Below are 23,371 nucleotides of genomic sequence, written 5' to 3' on the forward strand. Positions count from 1 at the left end.
TCCTCTTTTCCTTTTTGCTTTCTTCTCTGTCGCCTTCCCTATAGTCTCTTTTTGTTTTTCTGGGGTTGTCGGAGTCTAATTGGCGCTTTGTTGTCGTTGGTATCCTCTGGCTCCCTCTGGAATGGCGGCGAGACACTTGCGGTCTTGGAAGAGAAGTACATCGAATTTTAGAGCTGGAAGATGAGCCGGATCTGATTTTCCCTTTTAAGATCTTCCGCGGTTCTTCGTCAGTGGAGGCGTGTGGCTTGGAGGGACGACTCCGCCATCCCGGATCTACCTTTTGTCATGGTTGTTTAACCCAAAACCAGTGTGTTTGTTGGATTTAGATAATACATTTCAACGGAGGTTTCGGAGGAATCTTCATTGAAATCCAATGGAAAGAAACATCAAAGAGATTTTGTTCTACAAAGATGATTTGAAGTATAAAGTGAATTTAAAAATCTATAAAATCTCTATAAGAATGTGTTCAAGATCTAAAAAAAGGGAAAGATCTTTTGTTAAAGAGAAGATGTCTCCTTATTTATACAAAGATGAAGCCTAGGGTTTTCTAGTGGCCTCATCTAAAATGAACCTAATTCATTGTGGAATGGGCTTTGTTGAAGCTTGAGGGTCTTAAGATTCCCACAGTTAATGAAGGCACGTGTACTTAGTAGACTGTATCCACTAAGTGACAGTGAAGTGAGGCTAGGATGCGAAAATATTTTTGGGAGCATGTCGAGCAGATGTGTTCCTCTGTAGCGTCTTTTACGATCATGAATATAGTTTACTGTTAGATCTTTAGTGTGTTTCACACGAATCGCATGTTGGATCCAATTTTGAAGCGTACCATCATCACATCGGGATGTATAATGCAGCTCCCCATGTCGCCGCTGTGCACAAAATTAAATGATTAGAGATTTTTTAAAAATGGTAGACTATATAAATTCCATATGCTATATATGTACAAACAACTGCATGCATGCAATAGAAGTTGTCTATCAAAACCTATTTAAAAATGTTGTCTAGTTTGTGCATGGATTTTGTTTAATTGTATGTGTATTTACTCTGTGGAGATCGTATATGCAACACATCACTTATTCTAGATTCTAACTCTCTACTCTTTACTCTCTTTCAAACCCCTTGATCATATTTTCATACATTGTTGTTTTAAGATTCTTTTTGTCCTAAGAAATATGTAGTTTTAATCAATATCCCTAGTTTTGATTTTAACTTAAAATATATATTATTCTAGTAAAATCATAAAATAATTTTAAATTGTGAAAATTTATAGCACAACATTTTACAAAATTGAAAGTTAATTTCTAAAATTTCAATACTTTCGACATAGAATATTGCTTTTATCCCTCTTATTTTATATTTTGCCGCGGAATCTAATACTATAATCTTACAAAATGCTGAATAATCAATAATGTATTTAAAGGGTATAATATTTTATCGCATATTACTTTATAGATTTATTTCACATATAACATTTTAATACTACAAATATATATGCTAGGTACTATCGTCTATCCAAACATCAGTTTACAGGACGAACTATTTTGTGTATTATTTACTAATCTTTATAAAAATGATTGAAATGAAATCTAAAAAAAATGAGGATAGAAGAAAAATTAACGAACCTTGTCCATTGAACTAGCCAACTGAGCCGAAATTTTTTCCCAAAGTTTGGTGGAAGTTTTATCCAAGATCCTTTTCATATCCAAGACAAAATGAGGTCTCCATTTCCACAAATCCATCCATAGTGATGATAAAAGAATTGTCATCACCGCTTCTTCAGTGGACAATTTTGAAAGGATCTTTCGTAATAGATCGTCTGGGAGTTCGCTGATACAATCATCGTCAACAATAGGGTGTTGCAACTTTCTGATTTTTGCATCAGGTGATAATGACGATGAGTGTCTCTTCATGGCTTTTGAATCAAATAAGATCGATGAGAGAAAAACTAAAGCGATAGAGACTTAACGTTGAGACAATGGGACTATGGGAGATATTAAAAAAATGAAAATGGAGCTTAGGAAGGATTAAATGTTTTGTCATATTAAGTAGTTTTGTTTTTTTTTACTATTTTAATTTATTTCCTTTTGACCTTAGAAAATTTGAATTCTGTATTGTGTTTCTTTTTTTATTTGCATATGTAAATACAAAGAAATAAATTTGTTTTTGTAAAAGAAAATGAATCTAAATATTGTAAAGTACATCGTTTTAGTATCAAGAAATATGAGGCTCTGATTTTCTTATTAGACATACAGACCAGAAAGAAAATTAGATTTCAAATGTGGTACATTTTGAAAGTGTACAGTTGTTGTGTTTCCCTTTTGGGATAATCTCGTACAAATATAGAATATTTAAATATTTAAGACTTATTAATTATGAAGTTTGACAAAAAAAACAAATTCTATTTTTTTTTTGACCAAACTAGTATTTTAGAAAAGAGAAAAGAAAAATATGAAAACCTCTTTAGAAACTCTATTGCCATGGTCTTACCCAAAATTGAGATATTCATGAATGAGTTTGTTCTAAGGGAACCTATCCTTCGATGGTCTTACCCAAATCGTTTTCTATTAACACTTGAACAAATGCAGCTCTCCAAACCGAGGATTAATGTCTTTAATCCAACGGCTAGCTGGTAAGCCTATATTTTAATCCTCTTCAACGGTAATAAGAACCCATCTCACGACATGCATGCCTTGTCTCAAGAAATATTTACATAAAGCTATATTAAAAAAAAGAGCAAATAATCAAAAGCATTCAATATACTTTTTGGCAGGAATTTTCTTATATATATATAATTCAAATCAAAATCAGGTAATATTTTCATTTTTGTGTAAGAAAAATCTGTATAAATATTATGATAAGAATAAAAAAGAAATTAACAGAAAAAAGAAATAAAAGATTAAACCAACAGTAACGAAAAGAAAAGTTACCGTTGCTTTAAATGATATATGACCGTTGTTGTAATAAAGGCAATTCAAAATCTCCTCCTGTCAATATAGCTTTGATGATAAAAAAAAAGTTACCGTTGGTTTAATGTTCTTCTGAATCACCCGCTCCTTCGTTTACTTCCTCTATATATAGTATCGTGTCTCTCTCTCTCTCTAATCCATTATTTCTCATTCTCAAAGTGGATACCACCCTTGAACATTCAAAACATCAGCTAGCCTCAAATTCATAAGCGATGCCTTTGACTCTCATGAACTCCCGCTTTCAACACATAGCGATGCTTCTCTACTTCCTTCCTTCAGGTACTGCTACTTTTTTTCGGTTATTATTACAAACTGGGATTGGTCGTCACTATGTTAGTTTGTGTGTTTGCCACATAATTTGTCTGAATTAGAGATTGCTTAGTTTGCTGTTTATTATGGTTTTGCATTCTTGTTCTGTATAATAAGTAAGGTTGGTTTCTTTGTTGTGCCAAAGTACTTAGTCTCTGACTTGTTTTATTTGACTTGAATAACCTCTCACATGGGATACACTTTACTTATATAAGTCCCTAAATGTTCTTTTCTAATATTACAGCAAGGAGGAAAAAAGATTCAACCGGCTGTGATGTTTCAAACAAGAAAAACTCCATGAGTCGTAGTCCGATGATCTTACATCAAAAAGTGGCAACGTGCTTGTGAAGGAGAGAATGCCAAAGACCCTTTGCCTGCCACCAACCCTCACATAGAGAGACCCTTTGCTTCAGGGAATATTCTTATCTTTGTCTTACTGACCATCATCAACACACAAGGTGGGTTTAGTTTTTTTAGCCTTCACTTTATTTATATGTTAACTTATACCCTTACTGTTTCATTTTGCAGGATCCGACTCCATATGACTTCTGTAAAGTCCACAACAAAATGCTTACGAATCTTCAAGTCGCGGTAATTGCTCTTTCTCACTATCATATTATTTTAACCATGACACATATCTCAACATGTCTTAATTTGTAAACTAATGACTTTTAACCATGACACATATCTCAACATGTCTTAATTTGTAAACTAATGACTTTTTTTTTTTTTTGCAGATTGTGGAGGATGCTTCCTTTGATCGGATATGATGCCTTCTTCACTTGTTTTCTGTTAATCAGGTTTTATCTTTTACTTTTAAAAACCTCTTTTTAATTTTCTGTTTTTTTTTTTCATTCCGCCAAACATGGTTTTTATAATCTTTTTTTGTCAAATACTTGTTTTAAAAAGATAGAAACCAAAACGTTTTTTTTTTCTCAAAACGTTTTTCAAAGTTTTTAGGAAATTTTTTTTTTCAAAGATAGAAACCAAAACTTTTTCAAAGTTCTTAGGAAATTTTTTATATAACTTGTTTATCATGGAAACCTAATTATAAATTTGTGCTAACATAAAATGTGATATCCTGTCATTAAGATCGTTAGAGATAAATAAAATGTTCAAACAAATGTTAGAGTAACACTTATTATATCATTAAGTCTTTCCTAATCATTCTAGCAATTATAAAAAGAGTCCCTTTTATTCTTTTGTTTGTGTTTTTCTGATATTTTGGCAAAAATATTTTTATTTAAACAGAAAAAACGTTTCTTTTCAAAACTTCTAAGTATTCAAAGTTTTTAGGAAAAAAAATTTATATAACTTTGATCATGGAACCTAACACTTATTATATCATTAAGTCTTTTTTTTTTTGTAACTGGATATCATTAAGTCTTTCCTAATCATTCTAGCAATTATAAAAAGAGTCCCTTTTATTTTTTTGTTTGTGTTTTTCTGATATTTTGGAAAAAAATGTTTTTTTTAAACAAAAAAAACGTTTCTTTTCAAAACTTCTAATTTTTCAAACTTTTTAGGAGAAAAATTTATATAACTTTGATCATGGAACCTAATTGTAAATTTGTGCCAACAGATAAAATGTAACATCGTGTCATTATGATCGTTAGAAAAAAACTAAATGTCATTATGTTTCGTTTGCTTTAACACTTATTATCAGTAAGTTTTTCCTAATCATTCTAGCAATTATTAAAAAAAAAAAGTCCCTTTTATTTTTATTTGTGTTTTTTTGATATTTTGGCAACAATTTGTTTTTTTAAAACAGAAAAACCGTCTCTTTTAAAAACTTCTAATTTTTTTTTTTGAACTTTAGCTTTCAAATTAAAATGCAGAAGAAATGTAAAAGATACAACCATAAGCTTTAGTGTTTAGAGCCCAACCAAACCCAGTTAAAAACAAAACCCACATTAAATCAAGAGACCAAAAGGCCCAATAGGATAGAAACGAAGAGATTTTTTTGCGACAAGTTACGATGGTCGCAGAGTTAATGGAGAGTCGAACGGTGAAGAAGATGATGGGGGGATTTTGATGTCGAGAAGTAGAGTTGTGATGGTTCAGTGAGATATACTAGGCAAGCCATGTCTGCATTAGTGATGAGGAGTAGGAAGGGTTCGAGTCGCGGAGGGAGAGGATTCTGTTCTTTATCTGTCTATCCAAGAGGCGAAAGATCAAATCAGGGGTGCGAAAGATTTTGCGGTGAATACGTGCGTTCCTCTCCATCCAGGTCCAATACATGCATCCTTGCCAACAAATTCTGAGGAGAATCGATCTTGGCGATTTCAAGTTGATTGATTGCAACTGTTCCATTACTCTATCCCATGATCTCTCTGGATTGAAGCCACATCGAGTTGAACAAGTTTCCCAAAGATGCCAGGCGAATCCACAGTTAAAGAAGAGATGATTCCGAGTCTCAGTAGCGAAGTTACAAAGAACACAGGACGGGTCCGTATGAAGACCCCAACCCAAGATCCGATCTCTTGTCGGGCAGCGATTCAAGACAAATAACCAAGCAAGGAAGCTATGTCGGGGAATCCCACTCCTGTTCCACACAGAGTGAAACCAAGGTATGGAGATTCCTTCCTCACAGAGCTTCTCGTAGACAATCCCAGTACTATAGCTCTTGCTAACTCTCCCATCAATTTCCCATTCATAATAATCCTCATTTTCATTTAACTGGATTGTAGTAAGCAGAGCATGGACATTTACCTGATGATCAGACCTTGCTGGTGGGAGCAACCAGTTGTTGTTTCTGTAGAGCGATGCCACAGTTGCCTGCTCTGGAATTCCCAATGAAGAGTTCCCTGGAGCTGTCAGATATGATCTCAAAGAGCCGTAAGGCGTCCAGTTATCTGACCAGAACCTAGCGGTGAGACCACTCTGAACTCTCAGTTTTATAAATCCAAAGATTAGCGAACTGAGCTTCAGAAGCTTGTTTACTTGCCAGGAGTAACGCCTATTTGGAGCTGTAATCCAGAGATTACTTATGCAACCATCCAGTATCTCCTCTTTAAACCAGGCCACCCACACTGATCCTGACTGGAAGAACAACAACCAGATAAGCTTGAGGCAGCATGCATTATTCCAGATTGCAAGGTCCTTTATTCCTAGACCCCCTTCCTTCTTTGGTTTAGTCACCACCGCCCATGAAACCCGAGCTGTATGGTGCTCCTCTATGTCACCCCTCCACAGAAACACACCACAGAGAGAATTGATTCTTTTGATACAAGCTTTAGGCAGGATGAAAGTGGAACACCAGAAGGTAGTTATACCAGTAATTACCGTCTTGATCAGTAATAGTCTACCAGAGAATGATAGAGACCTTGCACTCCAAGATGACAGCTTGCGTTTAATTTGTTGCAGGAGGACTTCACAGTTCAAGAGGGAAATCTTTTTGGTGCAGAGAGGGACTCCTAGGTACCGAACTGGAAGAGATCCCATAGGCATTCCCGTAGAGACTTGAATTTGGTCTGTTTCTGAGGCTGACATACCGGAAGCAAAGAAGGACGACTTTTGCAAGCTGACTGCAAGGCCTGATCTCATTTCAAATTCACGAAGGACCTGAAGAACAGCTTGGACCGAGCTCAAGGAACCATCTATAAAAATGAGAAGATCATCCGCAAAACAAAGGTGAGTGAGTTTAGAGGATTGGCAGTTTAGATGGTACTTGAACTTCATTTCTTGAGCAGCACGGTTTAGCATTAGGGATAAGAAATTCAATGCAATGACGAAGAGGTAGGGAGATAAGGGATCTCCCTGCCTGAGACCTCTAGTACCTTTAAAGTACCCATGCACTAAACCATTATAACCCACCGTGAAGTTTGTATTGCAGATACAAGCTCTCAGCCAGGAAAGGTATAGCGGAGGAAGATTGAGTCCTTGAAGACAAGAAAACAGGAAGTCCCACGATAAGGTATCAAAGGCCTTAGCTATGTCCACTTTTATCGTTATTCTTTTGGGGCCTTTGTTCTTATGATACCCATTAACAAGCTCTCCTGCCAGTAAAGTATTCTCTACTAATAACCGTCCTCGAACAAATGCAGTTTGGTTAGGGACAATGAAGGAAGGCAACAACGGTTTTAACCTCTTCACCAGTAGCCGGGACACGACATTGTAGACTGTATTGAGGCACGAAATAGGGCGATAATCGGTGATGAGGGAAGCACCAGGGTGTTTTGGAACCAGGGAAAGAATGGTGGAGTTTGCAGACGCTGGCATGAAGCAGCAAGTGAAGAAGTTTGTGATGGAGCTAAGAACTTCATTGCCAAGAATACTCCAAGAAGCTTTATAAAACCCTGAGGTAAGCCCATCCGGTCCCGGAGCCTTATTAGGGTTAAGCTTGAATAGAACTGATGTAATCTCCTCCACAGATGGGATGGCAGTCATTTGAAGGGTCTGAGAGGGAGTACAAGCGAAGTCTGTAAGCGACTGAACCCACACATACGTTGTGAAGATGACAGGAGCAGGGGCAGGCTGAGGACCGAGGATACCTCTGAAGTGAGAGACAGCATGGGAGCTCATATGGAAAGCATCTGCAATTATCACACCAGAGGGAAGAACAAAGGACCTTATCAGGTTGTAGTTGAGCCGAGACTGAACCATTCTGAAGAAGAAGGTAGTGTTCTGGTCCCCTTCCTTTAACCAATTTACCCTTGAGCGCTGCTTAAAATAGGACTCTTCAATATCCCTTAAAAACTGCCAGGTTTGCAGCGCATTTTTTTCCAGTTCAAAGAGATGAGGGGAAGGAGCTTGAAGAGCTTGAACCTGCAAATCAGTCAACAAACGGTTAGCCTCACTAACTCTCTTTTGAATTTGGGAAAAGTTTTCTCTATTTAATTTTTTTAATTCTCCCTTTATTTGTTTTTGTTTCCAGCAGAGACCCGTTAGGTTCCAAACCATGCTTCCGGCCTGTGCCCATGCGTTTTGAACCACTTGGTGAAAGTCCGGGTGTTTTGAGAGGTAGTTGAAAAATTTGAAGGGCTTGTTACCGGCGGAAGGGATTTTAAAGGCAAGGTCAAGGATACATGGGGTGTGATCCGAGATTAAGGGAGGGTGAAAGAAAGCAGAGGCATTGGGAAAGAGGTTTAGAACCAAGTTGTTGATGAGAAGGCGGTCCAATTTCTTAGCAATTGGTCCTTCAGGCTGATGGTTCGACCATGTGAAGAGAGGACCTTGGTATCGAAGATCAAACAAGCCAAGTTGGGTGAGGCAATCCTTAAACTCAACCATGTCAGAAGAGAGGGAGTTTATATCAAATGAAGAGTGTTCCACTGGATGAAGAATTTGGTTGAAATCACCTCCAAGAATCCAGGGGGCTGAATGAAGGGAGAACGTCTGAGACACAGTCAAGAGGTCCACCCAAAGGTCAGTACGGTTTGAACTTTCGTTAGCTGCATATACTGCCGTATAGGTGAACTGACTGGTACCAGGGATTTTAACTTCACAGGTGATAGACTGACTTGTCTGGTGCAGTACGCGAACCGCTACCGAGTCTCTCCAAATGATGATAATACGGCCATCAGCATCCTCCGAGTGGTTGGAGGTAAAATTCCAACCTCTACATAGGTTATTCATTATGGGGTTGAGGCTATGGTCTTTAATGTGGGTTTCTAAGATAGTACCAAAAAGAGGCTGGTGACTATAGAGCCAATCACAAAAAGGCTTATGCTTATCCGGGTCATTTAGACCACGGATATTCCAAAAAAATAGTTTACTATACATAGGGAATTAGTCAATGGTCTCTTCATGATGAAGAGAACCATCCGGGTCCAAAACAGAAAAAGGGTTTGGTGAAGAATCTAAAGTCAAGGGAGGATGATTAGAGAAAGAAAGTGCTTTGGTAGTTGAAGGGTGGGCAAAGAAAGAAAGCTGGGCTGAAAAGGAGGGGAAGATAGGATTAGATGTGTCAGGACGGGGTCTTTTTTGAGAGGGTGCAAAAAACGAGTCAGGAGGGCTAGAAGGATTGAAGGGAACAATGGGAGAGAGGACAACAGGGGGAGACAAAATCACAGGAGGAAGGTTGGAAGCTAGGAGGGTAGGCTGAGTATTGGGGGAAGGGAGAGGAGGAGGGATGGTAGGGGGTTCACAGTCAATAACCATCACAGAAGAAACTGTAGCATTAGAGGAAGAAGCAACCGTAGAATCTGTAGGAGGGACAGAGCTATTCATAGTGGTTTTTGATCTTGATTTTCCAACTGTATCAGAGTTTGCTTTTCCTACCTTTGAATGATTTTTTCAGGTGTCTTTGCAGGTTTTTCTTTAGTCTTCTGTGGTGGGGGAAGATGAAGACAATTTCGCATCACATGACCAAGTTCTTTGCAGTGTGAGCATGTAGGAGGAACCCATGGATAGGATACTTGGACTTCAACTATTTCTCCACTTTCTCTCGAAAATTCCACAACAGAAGGCAAAGGCTTTGTTAAGTCGACAGCAACCTTGACATGAGACAGGGTTAGACTCACTAGGTTCTTAGTGAAATCATCGGTTTCCTTGGGATCACCTACCAAGCCCGCTACCAAGCTTAACCCTTCTTCATGCCTGAGATCAAGGGGAACCCCAGTTAAGTGAGCCCATATTTGGATGGTTTCCAATGGCGGAGAAGAAGCAGACGCTGAGGAAGACCATTGTACTGCATGAAACATAGATTCTCCTACATACCATACACCTTTCTCAAGGATCTTGAGCCTCAAGTATTCTGATGGAATTCTAACCAGCATGGAACGGGATAAGGGGTTTGTGTGAATCTCAACTCTTTTTCCTTTACCCCACATATGATTTAGAACACTTTGAATTTGATAGAATGGAGGTGGTCTGCCATTGAAATAACATATGATAAAATCTTTGTGGATTTCAGCTCCTTTCTGGAAGACACTGTCCGGAATGAGAACACGGGGTATGCCTTTATCTGACAGAGTCACAGGAGCTAGACGCCGTAGTTTTTTATCCTCCATCCTTCGTAGTTTTTCAACCAGCGGGGGAACAGTGGCATTAAAACCAGCAGTATTACCATCAGGAACAGAGTGAGCTGCTGGAGAAGGAGCAGGGATAGTAGGTGGGGGAATGTCGAACCTAGGGTTTGATACAGGAGGAGAGGGGTTGGTGGGGTTCCGAGTAGGAAGAGGCTTGGTGAAAGGTGAGGGAGGGATGGAGATATTTGAAGCTGAATTAGTTTGGATCGGGGATGAAGGTTTAGGAGGAAAAATTATAAATTTTTCAAGGTTTGCAGGAACAGTATTTCCAGATCCAAACTTAGATTGCCCAAATACAGAAACAATAGAGTGATTAGAGGCAGATCCAGCTGAGCTGGACTCTACAATAGTAGGAATGGCAAGAATTGGTGGAAGCTTCACTGCAGGCCCTTTAGATTTGGCAGTTTGCAGAGAAGCACGAGAAGCACGAGAAGGTTTTGGGGAGGAAGAGGAAAGCGGGGGGAAGTCGGGGTCAGGAGGGTCAGGGGGGAGGGGAGGGATGGAGCCATCACCAGCGGTGAAACGCGACGGAGACAGGGCGGAAGCATTGCTCGAAGGGAACCAGGGGTTGCCATTTACTGTTCACTCTCTCTCACGTTAAATGTAAGTTGAACTCTAAAAACTTCTAATTTTGTCAAGGTTTTTTGGGAAATAGTTTTTATATAACTAGATTTGATCATGGATATGGGTAAATTTGTCACAAACAAGTAAAATATATCATGTCAATGTGATCGTTAGAGATAATATATTTCATTTGATTTAACACTTATACTACGTTCTTTCTAATCAGACTAGCAATTACAAAAAAAAAGAAATCCCTTTTATTTTTGGTAGTGCTGTTCTGACATTTTGGAAACAATTTGTTTTTAAAAACAGAAAAACCTTTTCTTTTAAAAACTTTTAATTTTGTCAAGGTTTTTGGGAAATAGTTTTTATATCTAGATTTGATCATGGATATGTGTAAATTTGTCACAGACAAGTAAAATATAGTATCCTGTCAATGTAATCGTTAGAGATAATATATTTTATTTGATTTAACACTTATGATCACTAAGTTCTTCCTAAACTGGCAATTATAAAAAAACTCCTTTTGTTTTCGTTTGCGTTTTTTTGGTTTTGATAATTTTTTGTCAAATTATTTTGAAAAAAAAAAACAGAAAACGTTTATTTTCTATAAACTTGTAATTATTAAGTTTAAGGAATCGTTTTATACAACTAGATTTGATCACAGAGACTTACGTGTAAATTTGTCACAAACAAATAAATATAATATCATGTCAATGTGATTGTTAGAGACAATATATTTAATTTGATTTAACACTTATGATCACAAAGATTTTTTCTAATCTAACTAGCAATTATAAAAAAGTTCCTTTGTTTTTTGGGGAATTCGTATAAAAAAACTCTGAATGCAGTGTTTTAAAACCCGATTCGGATCCGCAGTTGAACCGGTGAACCCGGTAACCCAAAATTTTTTGGCAAAATCCAATATTTAGAAACCCATGAAAACCCACTAAAATCCAGAATCCGATACCGGTTGAACCACCGGTTGAACCAATAAGCAACTTTATATTATAATTTTCCAATTAAAAAGTTAGATGCTAATAAAAAAATTAGGTTTTTTTCAGTTTTATATTTATATGATCACTTTCTTCAAACAGCTTTTGTTCTAAACAGCTTGTTTTCAGTGCTAATTTTTTTTATTAATAAACAAAAGCCTATTTATATTAGTAACAAAAGTCTTAAATTTTATATTTTTCATTATTCTTTTTAGATCTAATTTATGGAAAAAAAATTGAAGACAAAAACCTAAACAAAATCCCCAAAAGATTTATAACCACAAATACTCTTTTTAAGAAGATCCTTTTTCTATCATAAGTTTATATAACATAATTGTTGGACTTTAATTAATTAAAGGAAGGAACGTTTAAGACAAAATGTGTCGATTATGAATCAAGATATGCGTTGATTAAAAGCACCGCTTGAATCATTATATAAAGCCATCAAGTGCCATAAGGAGAGACACACATAATTGTTCTCATTCAATCTTCTTCTTCTCCATATCAAATTTCTGAAGGAAAAATAGAGTATAGGTTGCTAGGGTCTCCGTACCGTGTGTTGTTATAGTTGTATCCTCTAGATAGACGTCTACAAACTACATACACCATTGTAGGGGCAAAATTCTATTTTAAGAAATTGCTCAAGTAAGTCTCTATCAAACGCCGATTAAGTTGTGAAAAGAAGAAAAGTAATCATCTTATTTATAAGAGTTTATAAATTGAGTAATATTTATAAAGGTTTATAAACTCAAATGTATTGAGTATGTGAGATTGATTTGCATCTGTACTTTGGAATAACAATAATCCACATTTGAGAAAACATTAACCAAAAGAAGAGCGCCATGAAACAAATCATATAATATTAAAATTAAGACCAAGCATAATCTCAATCCTTTGTCACATAAATTCGGAATACAATAATCCAAAATTTCAAAACCATATAATCCTTACATTAACAAAGAAAAAAGCTAGTATCATAGTTTATAGTTAAATAGATTATGGAAAGACTAGAACCGAACTCTCATCAGAAGCACTCAATACTAAGCTCTTCATTGCCTTTAGGAAGTTCCATTAGCTTTGCCACAGCTGCTTCTACCTCTAACTTCTTCATCGGTGGATACGACGAAGTCTCGATCATCATCTTCATCATCACAGTCTTTTGCATCACAAAACGTGAAGCAAACGCAAACTCTTCCTTACTCGAACCATTAAAGTTATACATCCACACCTTATAAACGCGAAAACAAGTGTTAGGAAACGGGTTTGCATCCTTCCACAACTTCTCATTTGCTATGCCGTCACTATAACATTCACCTTCTTCTTCCCTATAAGCATTGTTGGTCTAAAATGAAATTATGATAAATGAGTGAGAGAAGTGATCAAATATTATCCAAGTAATGAAAATTCAACCATGACATGAATGTATACCTTGAACAAAATCTCAAGCTCTATCATTGTGTAAGTAGTCCACATAAGCAAAAGTTCCTTCAATATCTCCACTTCTTTAGGACTAGTTATGTCTAGACTCACCGATAAAGTTCCATGCCTTGTGGTCATACCGTGAAAGTCACTCACCAGGAGCTCATGCCAAATGTTTCTTGTCTCCTAGGATTCATATACATCAAACATGTAAAACTATATATATATATATATAAAACCACATATGCTTGTGATTTGTTTTTTTTATGGATTGTTCGTTTCCGTATAGTTTCCAAATTCACTTCAGAGTAATAAAATATCTTTTTAATAAAAAGGTAATAAGTGTGTACCTTAGAAAGTTCTGATACATTATAGCTGATGTGAGGACGATAAACACACCTAGAAACCCAATGGTTTCTGTTAAACTGGTTGTTAGGAGCAGTGAGGATGAAGTTATTCTTGCTCTCACATTTGATATCCCTGATGTCTAGAACATCTAGACTGGGTGCATTCACTTCGATCCTCTCAACATAGTTAGGGAAAGTCACTTGCAAGAACTTCACATATTTGTTCTCGATCTTCAACACACCAAACCTGGTTAAGAAAGAGATTTGCAACACAATCACCTCGAGGGAGGAGCAAGCTGCCAAAACGCTGCTAAGGGTACTAACCCGCAAGAGGAACATGTTCAAAAGCTTGAGGGTCTTAAGATTCCCACAATTATTGAAGGCACGTGCATTTAGTAGACTATATCCACTAAGTGACAGTGAAGTGAGGCTATGATGGGAAAATATTTGTGGGGATGTGTGGAGCACATGTATTCCTCTGTAACATCTCTTACGACCATGAATGTAGTTTAGTGTGAGATCTTTAGTGTGTTTCACACGAGTCGCACGTCGGATCCAATTTTGAAGCGTACGATAATCACATCGGGATGTGATAACGCAGCTCTCTAGGTCGCCGCTGTGTTTGTTGAAAGTCTTCAGAAACCACAAAATTAAATGATTAGAATTTTTTTTTAAAATGGTACAGGTATAAATTTCATATGCTATATATGTACAAACATCTGCATGCATGCAATAGAAGTTGTCTATCAAAACCTATTTATAAAATTTAAAGAATGTTGTCTAGTTTGTGCATAGATTTTGTTTAAGTGTATGTGTATTTATTCTGTGGGGATCGTAAATTCAACACATCACTTTTTCTAGAGTCAAACTCTCTACTCTTTACTCTCTTTCAAACCGATTGATCTTTTTTTGTCCTAAGAAACGTATAGTTGAATCAAATTTCATTTTTATCCAGAGTTTTGATTTTAACTAAATTTTTTTATTATACTAGTAAAATCATAATATAAATTTAGATTGTGAAAATTATAGCAACAAAACAAAAAAAAATTATGAAAATGAATACAAATTTCAATATTATCGACACAAAATACCGCTTTGATTTTATAATTTTTTGCGCAATTTGCTACTATAATCTTACAAAATGTTGAATAATGTATTTAAAAGTTATAGTATTCTATCGCATATAACTTCATAGATTTGATTCACTATAACATTTTTTACTACAAATCCCTAAGGTATTTTTTTCAAAAAAAAAGAAAAAAAATCTGTAAGGTATTATCATCTATCCAAACATCAGTTTATTGGGCGACCTATTTTGTGTATTATATTAAATACAAATCTTTACAAAATGATTGAAATGAAATCTAAAAGAAGAGAAGTGAATAGAAGGAAAATTAACGAACCTTTTCCATTGAACTAGCCAACTGAGCGGAAACGTTGCGCCAAAGTTTGGTGGGGGTTTTGTCCAAGATCCTTCTCATATCCAAGACGAAATGAGGTCTCCATTTCCACAAATCCATCCATAGTGATGATAAAAGAATTGTCATCACAGCTTCTTCAGTGGACAATTTTGAAAGGATCATTCGTAATAGATCGTCTGGGAGTTCGCTGATACAATCATCATGAACGATAGGATGTTGTAGGTTTATGATGTTTGCATCAGGTAATGTTGATGACGATGATGATGAGTTTCTCTTCATGGCTTTTGAATCAAAGAAGATGAGAGAAAAACTAAAGCAAGAGATGACAATGAGAGATATTTAAAATGAAAAATGGAGCTTATGAAAGACATGAAGGAATTAATGTTTAGTCATATTAAGTAGTTTATTTTCTTGACTACTTGATTTTTATTTCCTTTTGACCTTAGAAATTTTGAATTACGTGTTGTGTTTCCTTTTTGGCATATGTGAATAGATAGAAATTAATTATTCTTTTGTAAAAGAATTGAATCTAAATTGTAAAGTACATTCTTCTAATATGCAAAGAAATATGAGGCTCTGATATTTTATTAGACATACATACCAGAAATTATTATTAGATAATCTCCTCAAATATTTAGTTTTTAAAACTAATTAATTTTGATCTTTGACCAAAAAAAACTTTGGAGTTTTTTTATTATCAAAATTAGTTTCAAATCATAAGAGCAATTCCAATGGAAATATCTAAGAGAGTATTTCAATATTTAAGAAAACAAAAAATTAAAATAAAACATGAGAACCTCTTTAGAAATTCGATTGCCATGTATTGTTTTTGAAATGATCTTATTTTTTCTAAATAATTATCTAATGATATGATATTAAAATATTATTGTTTTGAAAGTGATCTTATTTCAATATCACTTGGTGTGATGGTTTTTATGACATCTTCCCATTGTGGCAACAATTGTTTGATCTTCTCAACATTCCAGCTTCTTGATCCTTCAATAAACTAAGTCAATAACGGTGCACGTTGCTGATGCTTCTGTAGCTGGTCCTGTTGGTCACAGTTGAGCAGTGAGGCTGAGCCACGCATCATCCCAGATTTGAATAGAGGAGCCATGTCCGACGACCCATCCCATGTTTTCTTTAAGCAAGTCTCTGCCTAGCAGGATTCCGCGCCACCCGTGAGAAGTTGTTGTTTTTTGTGCACGTCCATGGAACTTTCCAAGGGGCAGTACTTCCCCATTAAGATCCTCGATAGCAAGAGCTCAGGTTTGTTGAGTATCCTCCTGCTCAATTTGCCTAGAAAAGCATCATTGAAAGCTTGGAAGTCTTTAAATCCAAAACCTCTTATGTCTTTTGGCTGTGTCATTTTTTCCCATGAAAGCCATGCCATTTTGTTCCGTCCATCCTGATCGTCCCACCAGAATATAGTAACTGCGGATTGGATCCGTTTACACAAGGAAATTGGGAGTTTAAAACAGCTCATAGCTGTGACGGAATGGGAGAGAGCATACTCTTGATCATAGTCATTTTCTCCTCTTTCGACAAGAATCTGTTTGACCAGCTCCTTCCTCTTTGTCTAATCCTGTACGTCAACAATGGAAGTGAAGAGATCTCTATTTCTTCTTTCAGAATGCTCTGGTAAACCAAGGAGTGTTTAGTGAGAGCGAGAAAAAATATTAAAGAAAGAGATCCCTCTTTCTTCTTCCAAAATCACATTTATTTATTTCATTTTAGGGATTTTTAACTTTGTTTTTAATACTAGCATTTAACATAGACGAGACGTTTTGTTTCTTTAAGTCTATGGTTTAGATCTGAGTGCAAAATATTAAAATGTTAATTTGATGTTTAATTATAATAGGAACTTGCATGTGTCAGCCGTAAAAGAAAGAAAACTCTGCATGTGTATCGTGGGCGGATCAGGGATTCCTTTTGGTATGGGTCACACAACCATTCTCTTATAACTAAAACCTTAGCATATATGTACATAGAACAAACTTACACTAATTATAAATGAAAAAAATTTATTAATGAAAAAAAATTTAGGGTGGGGCACATGCCACACCCACTAATGCTCTGCGTCCGCCCCATTTTTGATGTAATGTGTATGTTGAAAACAACAACTCACCGAATCACCGGTTTAAAACTAACCGGGTCCCTTATATGATAAAGTACAAATAATATAAGCACAAATAAATATTAGCAGGTACACGTTTATATTACTGCAATATTTCCAATACACAATGTTTTCTTTTAGATGTTTGATATATTAATACAAAACTAGATTTTGACCCGCGTTTAAAAAGCGCGTGTATTTTTTTGGTGACCGTAAACTCAAATATTAAATGAATTTATGTTTATTATTAGATATCTAAAATATTTAAAGCTGTTTTATTATTATTATTTCAGTCGGGTACAATGTTTTCATTGAGTTTTCATATCTGAATCAGACTTGTGGTCAAACCGTAAGATCTAGTAACTCATATATAGTGAAATAGAATATAATAAAATGAATATAGTAAAAATATCTGAAAATCAAAAAGACCGTTATTAACCCACTGAGAAAAAATATAATTTGTTTTTTGTTTTATAAATTTTTGATATATTAATATATATTTGACTTGTATAAGAAATTTTTTTTAACAAATATTGTTAAGTTTATTTATAAATATATTAATTATCAATCTACCAAAATAGTGAAGCAAGTATTTTTTTTTCCTTTTTTAATTTTCTATCAAACTATTATCAATTTTTTTTTAAAAAAAAAATCAATTTGTGACATATATTTTATTATTAGAAATCCATACAATTTAAATAATGTTACATTTATATGTATTTATGTATAAAATAGTCTTCATAATTTGTGATTTTGTAAAAAAATGGTCTAAAGTTAATTTGGTTAATTTTTTTTTCTGTAACAAAAGTTAATTGGATTTATAATTTTCTTTTCTGAATGGGTTGTATCAGTTAAATTATCTTTTTTAAGTTAAACGCCCAAAGTCCAATTAATAATATTTATTTTGCTGATAACAAAATGAGATTAAATAGAGATAACATATAATATATAAGGAAGACCAAAAAATAAAAAAAGAACATGTCCAAACAACCTTTATAAGTAGATTTATGAAGACTGCTTCCCTTTTAATAGTATAGATGATTAAATTTTATTTTCAACTCCATTGTATTCTCTTAACTACGGTGAATAATAGGAAGATCAATGATTTTATATATTCTCTAAGGCAATGTTTTAATGTTTTTGTTCTTGATATACATACCTTTTCTTATAAATCGAAGTTATTTTATACATACATTTTAGTCATATAAAACAAAATATTTTATACGGAAAAATGTTCCCATGCGAACCATGGCGTTAATACTAGTTTGTATATAAAACAAAGCACGTCAACATTTTATTTCATCGAAAGAGGTTGTTTTCAATATATATTATTGGACCGTCCTCATCAACGAAAATTCTAGCAAGAGTCTTTGAGAATATAAAATTAATATTTGTTTTACTACGATTAAATACAATAAAAATCAGAGCAATAATAACTTTACAACAATTGTACCATTTTCTCATATTTTCTTGAAGTCTTTCAAATGAGAAATCTATCTTTTCACTCATAGTTTTCTTTATCTCTTATCTTGAAACATTATATAATCTTTTAATAAAAAAACTGTTTAAGATATTATTGTTGTGTATACCCAGACCATCAAAAATAGGGATTTCTCAAGAGGAGTATCTCAAAATTTATATAAATATATAAATGGAGAAACTGACAAAAAAAAAACATAAATAGAGATTTTTCAATAAAATTTAGAAACCCATGTGAGGGTTCTTCAAATGAGAGACTCTCACAACTCACCATTATATATTCTTATAATTTGTGAGATATTACCTTTGAAAAACCTCCACTGCACATGCCTCTCTTTGTAGCTTATCACAAGAACATCACATTCAATAATTTCAAATGGGTAAAGAAAATTAAAATAGTAATATATTTTTATAATTTGGATAAACCATTAATGTTTTTAAAAAAATTTAAGAGCAACACTATCGGTTAGAATTTTTAAGGATTTCTCATAGAAAAAATATATATATTAATATTATAGTTACTCAGTTATGTTTTAATTTTGTAAAATCAATTCAAATGCAATAGTGTGATGTTTTAATTCCGTCAGTTAAAATTTTCAATATGTTCTTAGAGCATCTTTGTCAGCAAGAAACTCTCAATAACAAATAAAATATTAATTAATTTATGATTTTTCAAAATTTAAACAAAAAAGAATAGAACTAATTAGAGTAAACCACCTGTAAAATTACAATGTTGTGAAAGTTTTCATGCAAAGAATGGTTTTCCAATTTAAAATTCTTCTCTCCTATTTTTTGATATATTTTTATTATTATAAAGCTAAGATATTGGGATAGATACCAATTTTAATCATGCTCTTAAAAGCTCTCAAATGAAAATGTTTCTTTGTTCTCTATAGTTTTAATTATGGGCAATTATTTCAAATAGTTTTTTAAGTTTTTGTTACAAAAATAGTCTTTCAATAAGGAAAATGACCAAAATAATTTCTTTTTATTTAAATTTTTTAAATATTTATTTTTTATTTTTTAAAATTTGAAACTTTATCCTCAAAATCTCAGCCCTTAACTCTAAACCATAAGTATTAGTTAATCCTAGGGTATAAATGTATTTTTATTCTTTTAAAAAATTTCTTTTGAAGTATTTTTGTGACAAAATTTAAAAAGTGCTATCATAGAAATTTTCTCTTTAATTATTATTGTTGTCTTTAAATGTTGAGAACTTTTTCTAGAACGTCAGTGGAGATGTTCTAACTAATATAAAAGATACAAATGGTTAATGGGTGTGTATGAATTCCTATAAAGAATTGCATTCTTCCTCCTTTCTTGATGTTTTTTAAGTTATAAGAAATTCTCTAAAACCTCCACTGGAGGTGCTGATATGAAGTACGGTTCATGCTTAAGAAAACAAATATCAAAGCAGTTAAGATCAGTTTAAAATACTGTCTTTGTTTTATTCTTTGATTCTCTTGCGAAAGATACATGAGGTTAAATGTTCTTTTATAAAAAAAAACTAGATTTTGATCCGCGCTTCGAAAGCGCGGATTTCGTTTGGTTATAAACAAAGTTTGATATGAATTAATCTTCTATGATTTTTATATTTATAAAGTCGTATTATATCGAATAAGAAAATTTGTTAAAAAATATATAATTTATGAAGTACTTTATGTGAGATTTTGTATGTACACTCTTATGAACTGTCTCTTAGGCATAGACATTTTTCTCGGATTCAAAAAAACTGAATCGAAACCAACACGAAAATACATGTTCGGGTCCGAAATCGAGTAAACTACATATTGGCTTTTTTTTTTTTGGACCCGCAAGTCTCTGTTCGAGTCGGGTACCCAAAGTACTTGAATATTTTGTGTATATTATGTATATTTGGGTATTTCAAATTGTTTTGAGTATTATAGAAATTTTTAAGTTTTAGATTCGGATTTTCGGTTATATTTTCGGGTTTCGGTGAAATTTCAAAGTTATATTTTGGGTATTCGAATAAAACTTTGGATATTTATGGTTCTTCAGATAATTTTGGTTTTTGGATATTTGAATATTTCCAGGTGTTTGTTTAAATTTTCGTGTTTTAGCTTTTTAAGGATTTCAAGTACTTTGAATCTTTTCTGGTCCTAAATACCCGAACTGATCCGAACCTATTTTGTACCAAAATTACATATATTTTATAGATGTTTGAATTATAGAATCAACCAAACCAGATCCAAAAGAACAGATCCAAACCCAATATAGACCTACATTATTGCATAACAACCATAATGTTAAGTGATAAAATATTTTAGAGAAGAAGTGTATCACATGAAATATTTTACAAAATCTAATTTGTAGTTATATTTAAATATTATTTTATTTTTATTAGTGTTAATGTATTATAAAATTTATCTCTTTTCTTTAATTTAGATTCGAAGTTAATTTTATAATAATATTTATTTATTTGTAGCCAAAGTCCTAGTTTGGTATAAAATTATTCAAATAGTTTTGAGAAGACATTATGGTATTCGTTGGTTGAATTTTTAATTTTGATATTTGAATACTATGTTTTTTTTTTGTAACTCGAAGACTATGTTATAGGTTGTTTATTGTTTTTTATTAATGATGTAGGTACAAGAGGAAAAATGAGAAGTTATAGAGCTTGGCTGGTAATAAAAGTCATTGTTATCATATTATAGAAATGGTATTTATTTGATGTGTAATACTATTAAATGTATATGATCGGTTTTATTTGATGTGATATCTATACTATTAAATGTATATGAATTTCATGGAAACATAATTGATCGCTACGATCATCAATATACTCAGAAAATGTAATTATTTAATGTGTTATACTATTAAATGCATATGAATGGATAATAGCTTTAATACTAGTATATAGTTAGAGCTTTAATACTACAGTATTGTTAGAGATAATTAGGGAAATATTATGTTAGACCAAAAATATTGTTAGTTAATGAAAAGGTGCAGTAACATTTTATAGGTAGATTTTTAAGGACTCCTTCCCTTTTAATAGTATAGATAACTCAAAATCAGTTGGTAGCAACAAATATTCAGAAAATCATATTATTAGCTTATGGAGCTATGTTATACAAAAATAAGACAAATTTTGATCTATAACTCCAGCATATGTTCTTGAACCCTTGATAAATATTCAAATATACAACGGAACTATCTAGATGGGAGTTTGTACATATATGGGCCTTAAACCCTCTTATAATGGGCCTTTATAAACAGAGCCTCTTTGTACTTTTGGAACGAAAATGAAAATGAGATAGGGCACACAAACCATAACAGGGTATATAACGCAGAGACCGATTAGGGTTTTCTTTAGCGCAGTCGCAGCCGGACGAAGAACAGACAGCAACAAACGTCGGCATGGGGCGACTCCACTCCAAAGGGTTCTTCTTTTTGTTTCTTCATGGTATCATCTGTTTGAAAACTGGTTCTCTTACATTAGTAGTATCTGTGTTTTGTGTTGTGTAGTAAGGGAATCTCAGCTTCTGCTTTGCCGTACAAGCGTTCGCCCCCGAGCTGGCTCAAGACAACCTCCCAGGATGTAAGATTCGTTCACCATATTCTAAGTTTATGTCTTCATTTCATACATTGCAACTGTAAGAATATGATTAATCCTAGTTTTAGGACAAGAAGTATTAAGATTATTCACTAGCAAAGATCCTAGTTTTAGGACAAGAAGTCTAAGATATGATATAAAGTTTGTAATGACGTTTTTGTTATGATGCATTAATAGGTTGATGAATCCATTTGCAAGTTTGCGAAGAAGGGTTTGACTCCGTCTCAGATTGGTGTGATTCTTCGTGACTCTCACGGTATCCCTCAGGTGAAGAGTGTTACCGGAAACAAGATTCTGAGAATCTTGAAAGCTCATGGTACTTTCTCTATCTCTGGAGAGTCTTTCTTTACTTAAACGTTAAAGGAAACTAAGAGTTGAACTGTAATTTTGGTGAAGGTCTTGCTCCTGAGATCCCTGAGGATCTGTACCACCTGATCAAGAAAGCAGTTGCTATCCGCAAGCATCTTGAGAGGAACAGGAAGGACAAGGACTCCAAGTTCAGGTTGATTCTTGTTGAGAGCAGAATCCACCGTCTTGCTCGTTACTACAAGAAGACCAAGAAGCTCCCTCCCGTCTGGAAGTAGTAAGTACTCTTTAAAAACTGAAAGATTGTTCTTAAACATTTTCAATGATAATCTTTGGTTTTTGTTCTCATTTGTTGTCTTTTTTTTTTGCAGCGAGTCAACTACCGCAAGCACTCTTGTGGCTTGAGTAATCATAGAGCTTGTCAAAGTCCTTCATGAACTACAATTTGATTGCTGCATTTGCAACTCTATTTCTATGACGATGGATTTTGTATCTGTTTTTTTTTTTTAGTTTTTGTTGGGTTTACAACTTAACAATGCGAATTTTGAATTGAATGAATACTTTTGATACGTGGTAGTTGCAAATTGGGCCTATATGTTATTTTACTGGGCCTAGAGCCCAATCAACTTAAAGTGAACTCCGAATATGCTTATTCTTGTGTAATTTTTCCTCAGTGGATACCAAAAGTAGTGTGGGTGTCACTGGTGTTGTTGTCATGATAACAAATTGACAAAGCGATAAACGTAGCTTTCTTCTATTTTAAGTTAGGTTTAGGATATAGATAATTGGATATGTCAAGGTGGAAAGCTCACCGTTCTTTCGATATCTCCTGATAAGATGGGCCCTAATGTAGAAGAATTAAGAAGAACCGAACCTTTTTAATCTCTGTTACTATTCTTGTCCA

General features: G+C 34.0%; 3 protein-coding genes across 3 annotated transcripts; 1 reads left to right on the forward strand and 2 right to left on the reverse strand.

Moving 5' to 3' along the window:
- Positions 1-9,005: 9,005 nt before the first annotated feature.
- On the reverse strand, positions 9,006-9,446 carry LOC125608408 (leucine-rich repeat extensin-like protein 5). The gene has a single exon (XM_048778882.1). The coding sequence runs from the start codon at positions 9,444-9,446 to the stop codon at positions 9,006-9,008; it is 441 nt and encodes a 146-aa protein (XP_048634839.1).
- A 3,107-nt stretch (positions 9,447-12,553) lies between these two features.
- On the reverse strand, positions 12,554-17,677 carry LOC106449086 (F-box protein At3g60790-like). The gene is made up of 4 exons (XM_013890893.3): positions 14,975-17,677; positions 13,575-14,204; positions 13,234-13,410; positions 12,554-13,147 (listed from the first exon to the last, which is right to left on the reverse strand). The coding sequence occupies exons 1-4, from the start codon at positions 15,269-15,271 to the stop codon at positions 12,830-12,832; spliced, it is 1,422 nt and encodes a 473-aa protein (XP_013746347.2). The 5' UTR covers positions 15,272-17,677; the 3' UTR covers positions 12,554-12,829.
- Positions 17,678-21,798: 4,121 nt separating this feature from the next.
- On the forward strand, positions 21,799-23,036 carry LOC106445047 (40S ribosomal protein S13-2). Its single transcript, XM_013886529.3, has 5 exons — positions 21,799-21,988; positions 22,074-22,146; positions 22,339-22,477; positions 22,558-22,744; positions 22,839-23,036. Exons 1-5 carry the CDS (start codon positions 21,966-21,968, stop codon positions 22,870-22,872), a joined length of 456 nt encoding a protein of 151 aa, XP_013741983.1. The 5' UTR covers positions 21,799-21,965; the 3' UTR covers positions 22,873-23,036.
- The last annotated feature ends 335 nt before the right edge of the window (positions 23,037-23,371 follow it).

The sequence above is a fragment of the Brassica napus genome, chromosome A4 (assembly GCF_020379485.1).
Source record: "Brassica napus cultivar Da-Ae chromosome A4, Da-Ae, whole genome shotgun sequence".
Taxonomy (NCBI): domain Eukaryota; kingdom Viridiplantae; phylum Streptophyta; class Magnoliopsida; order Brassicales; family Brassicaceae; genus Brassica; species Brassica napus.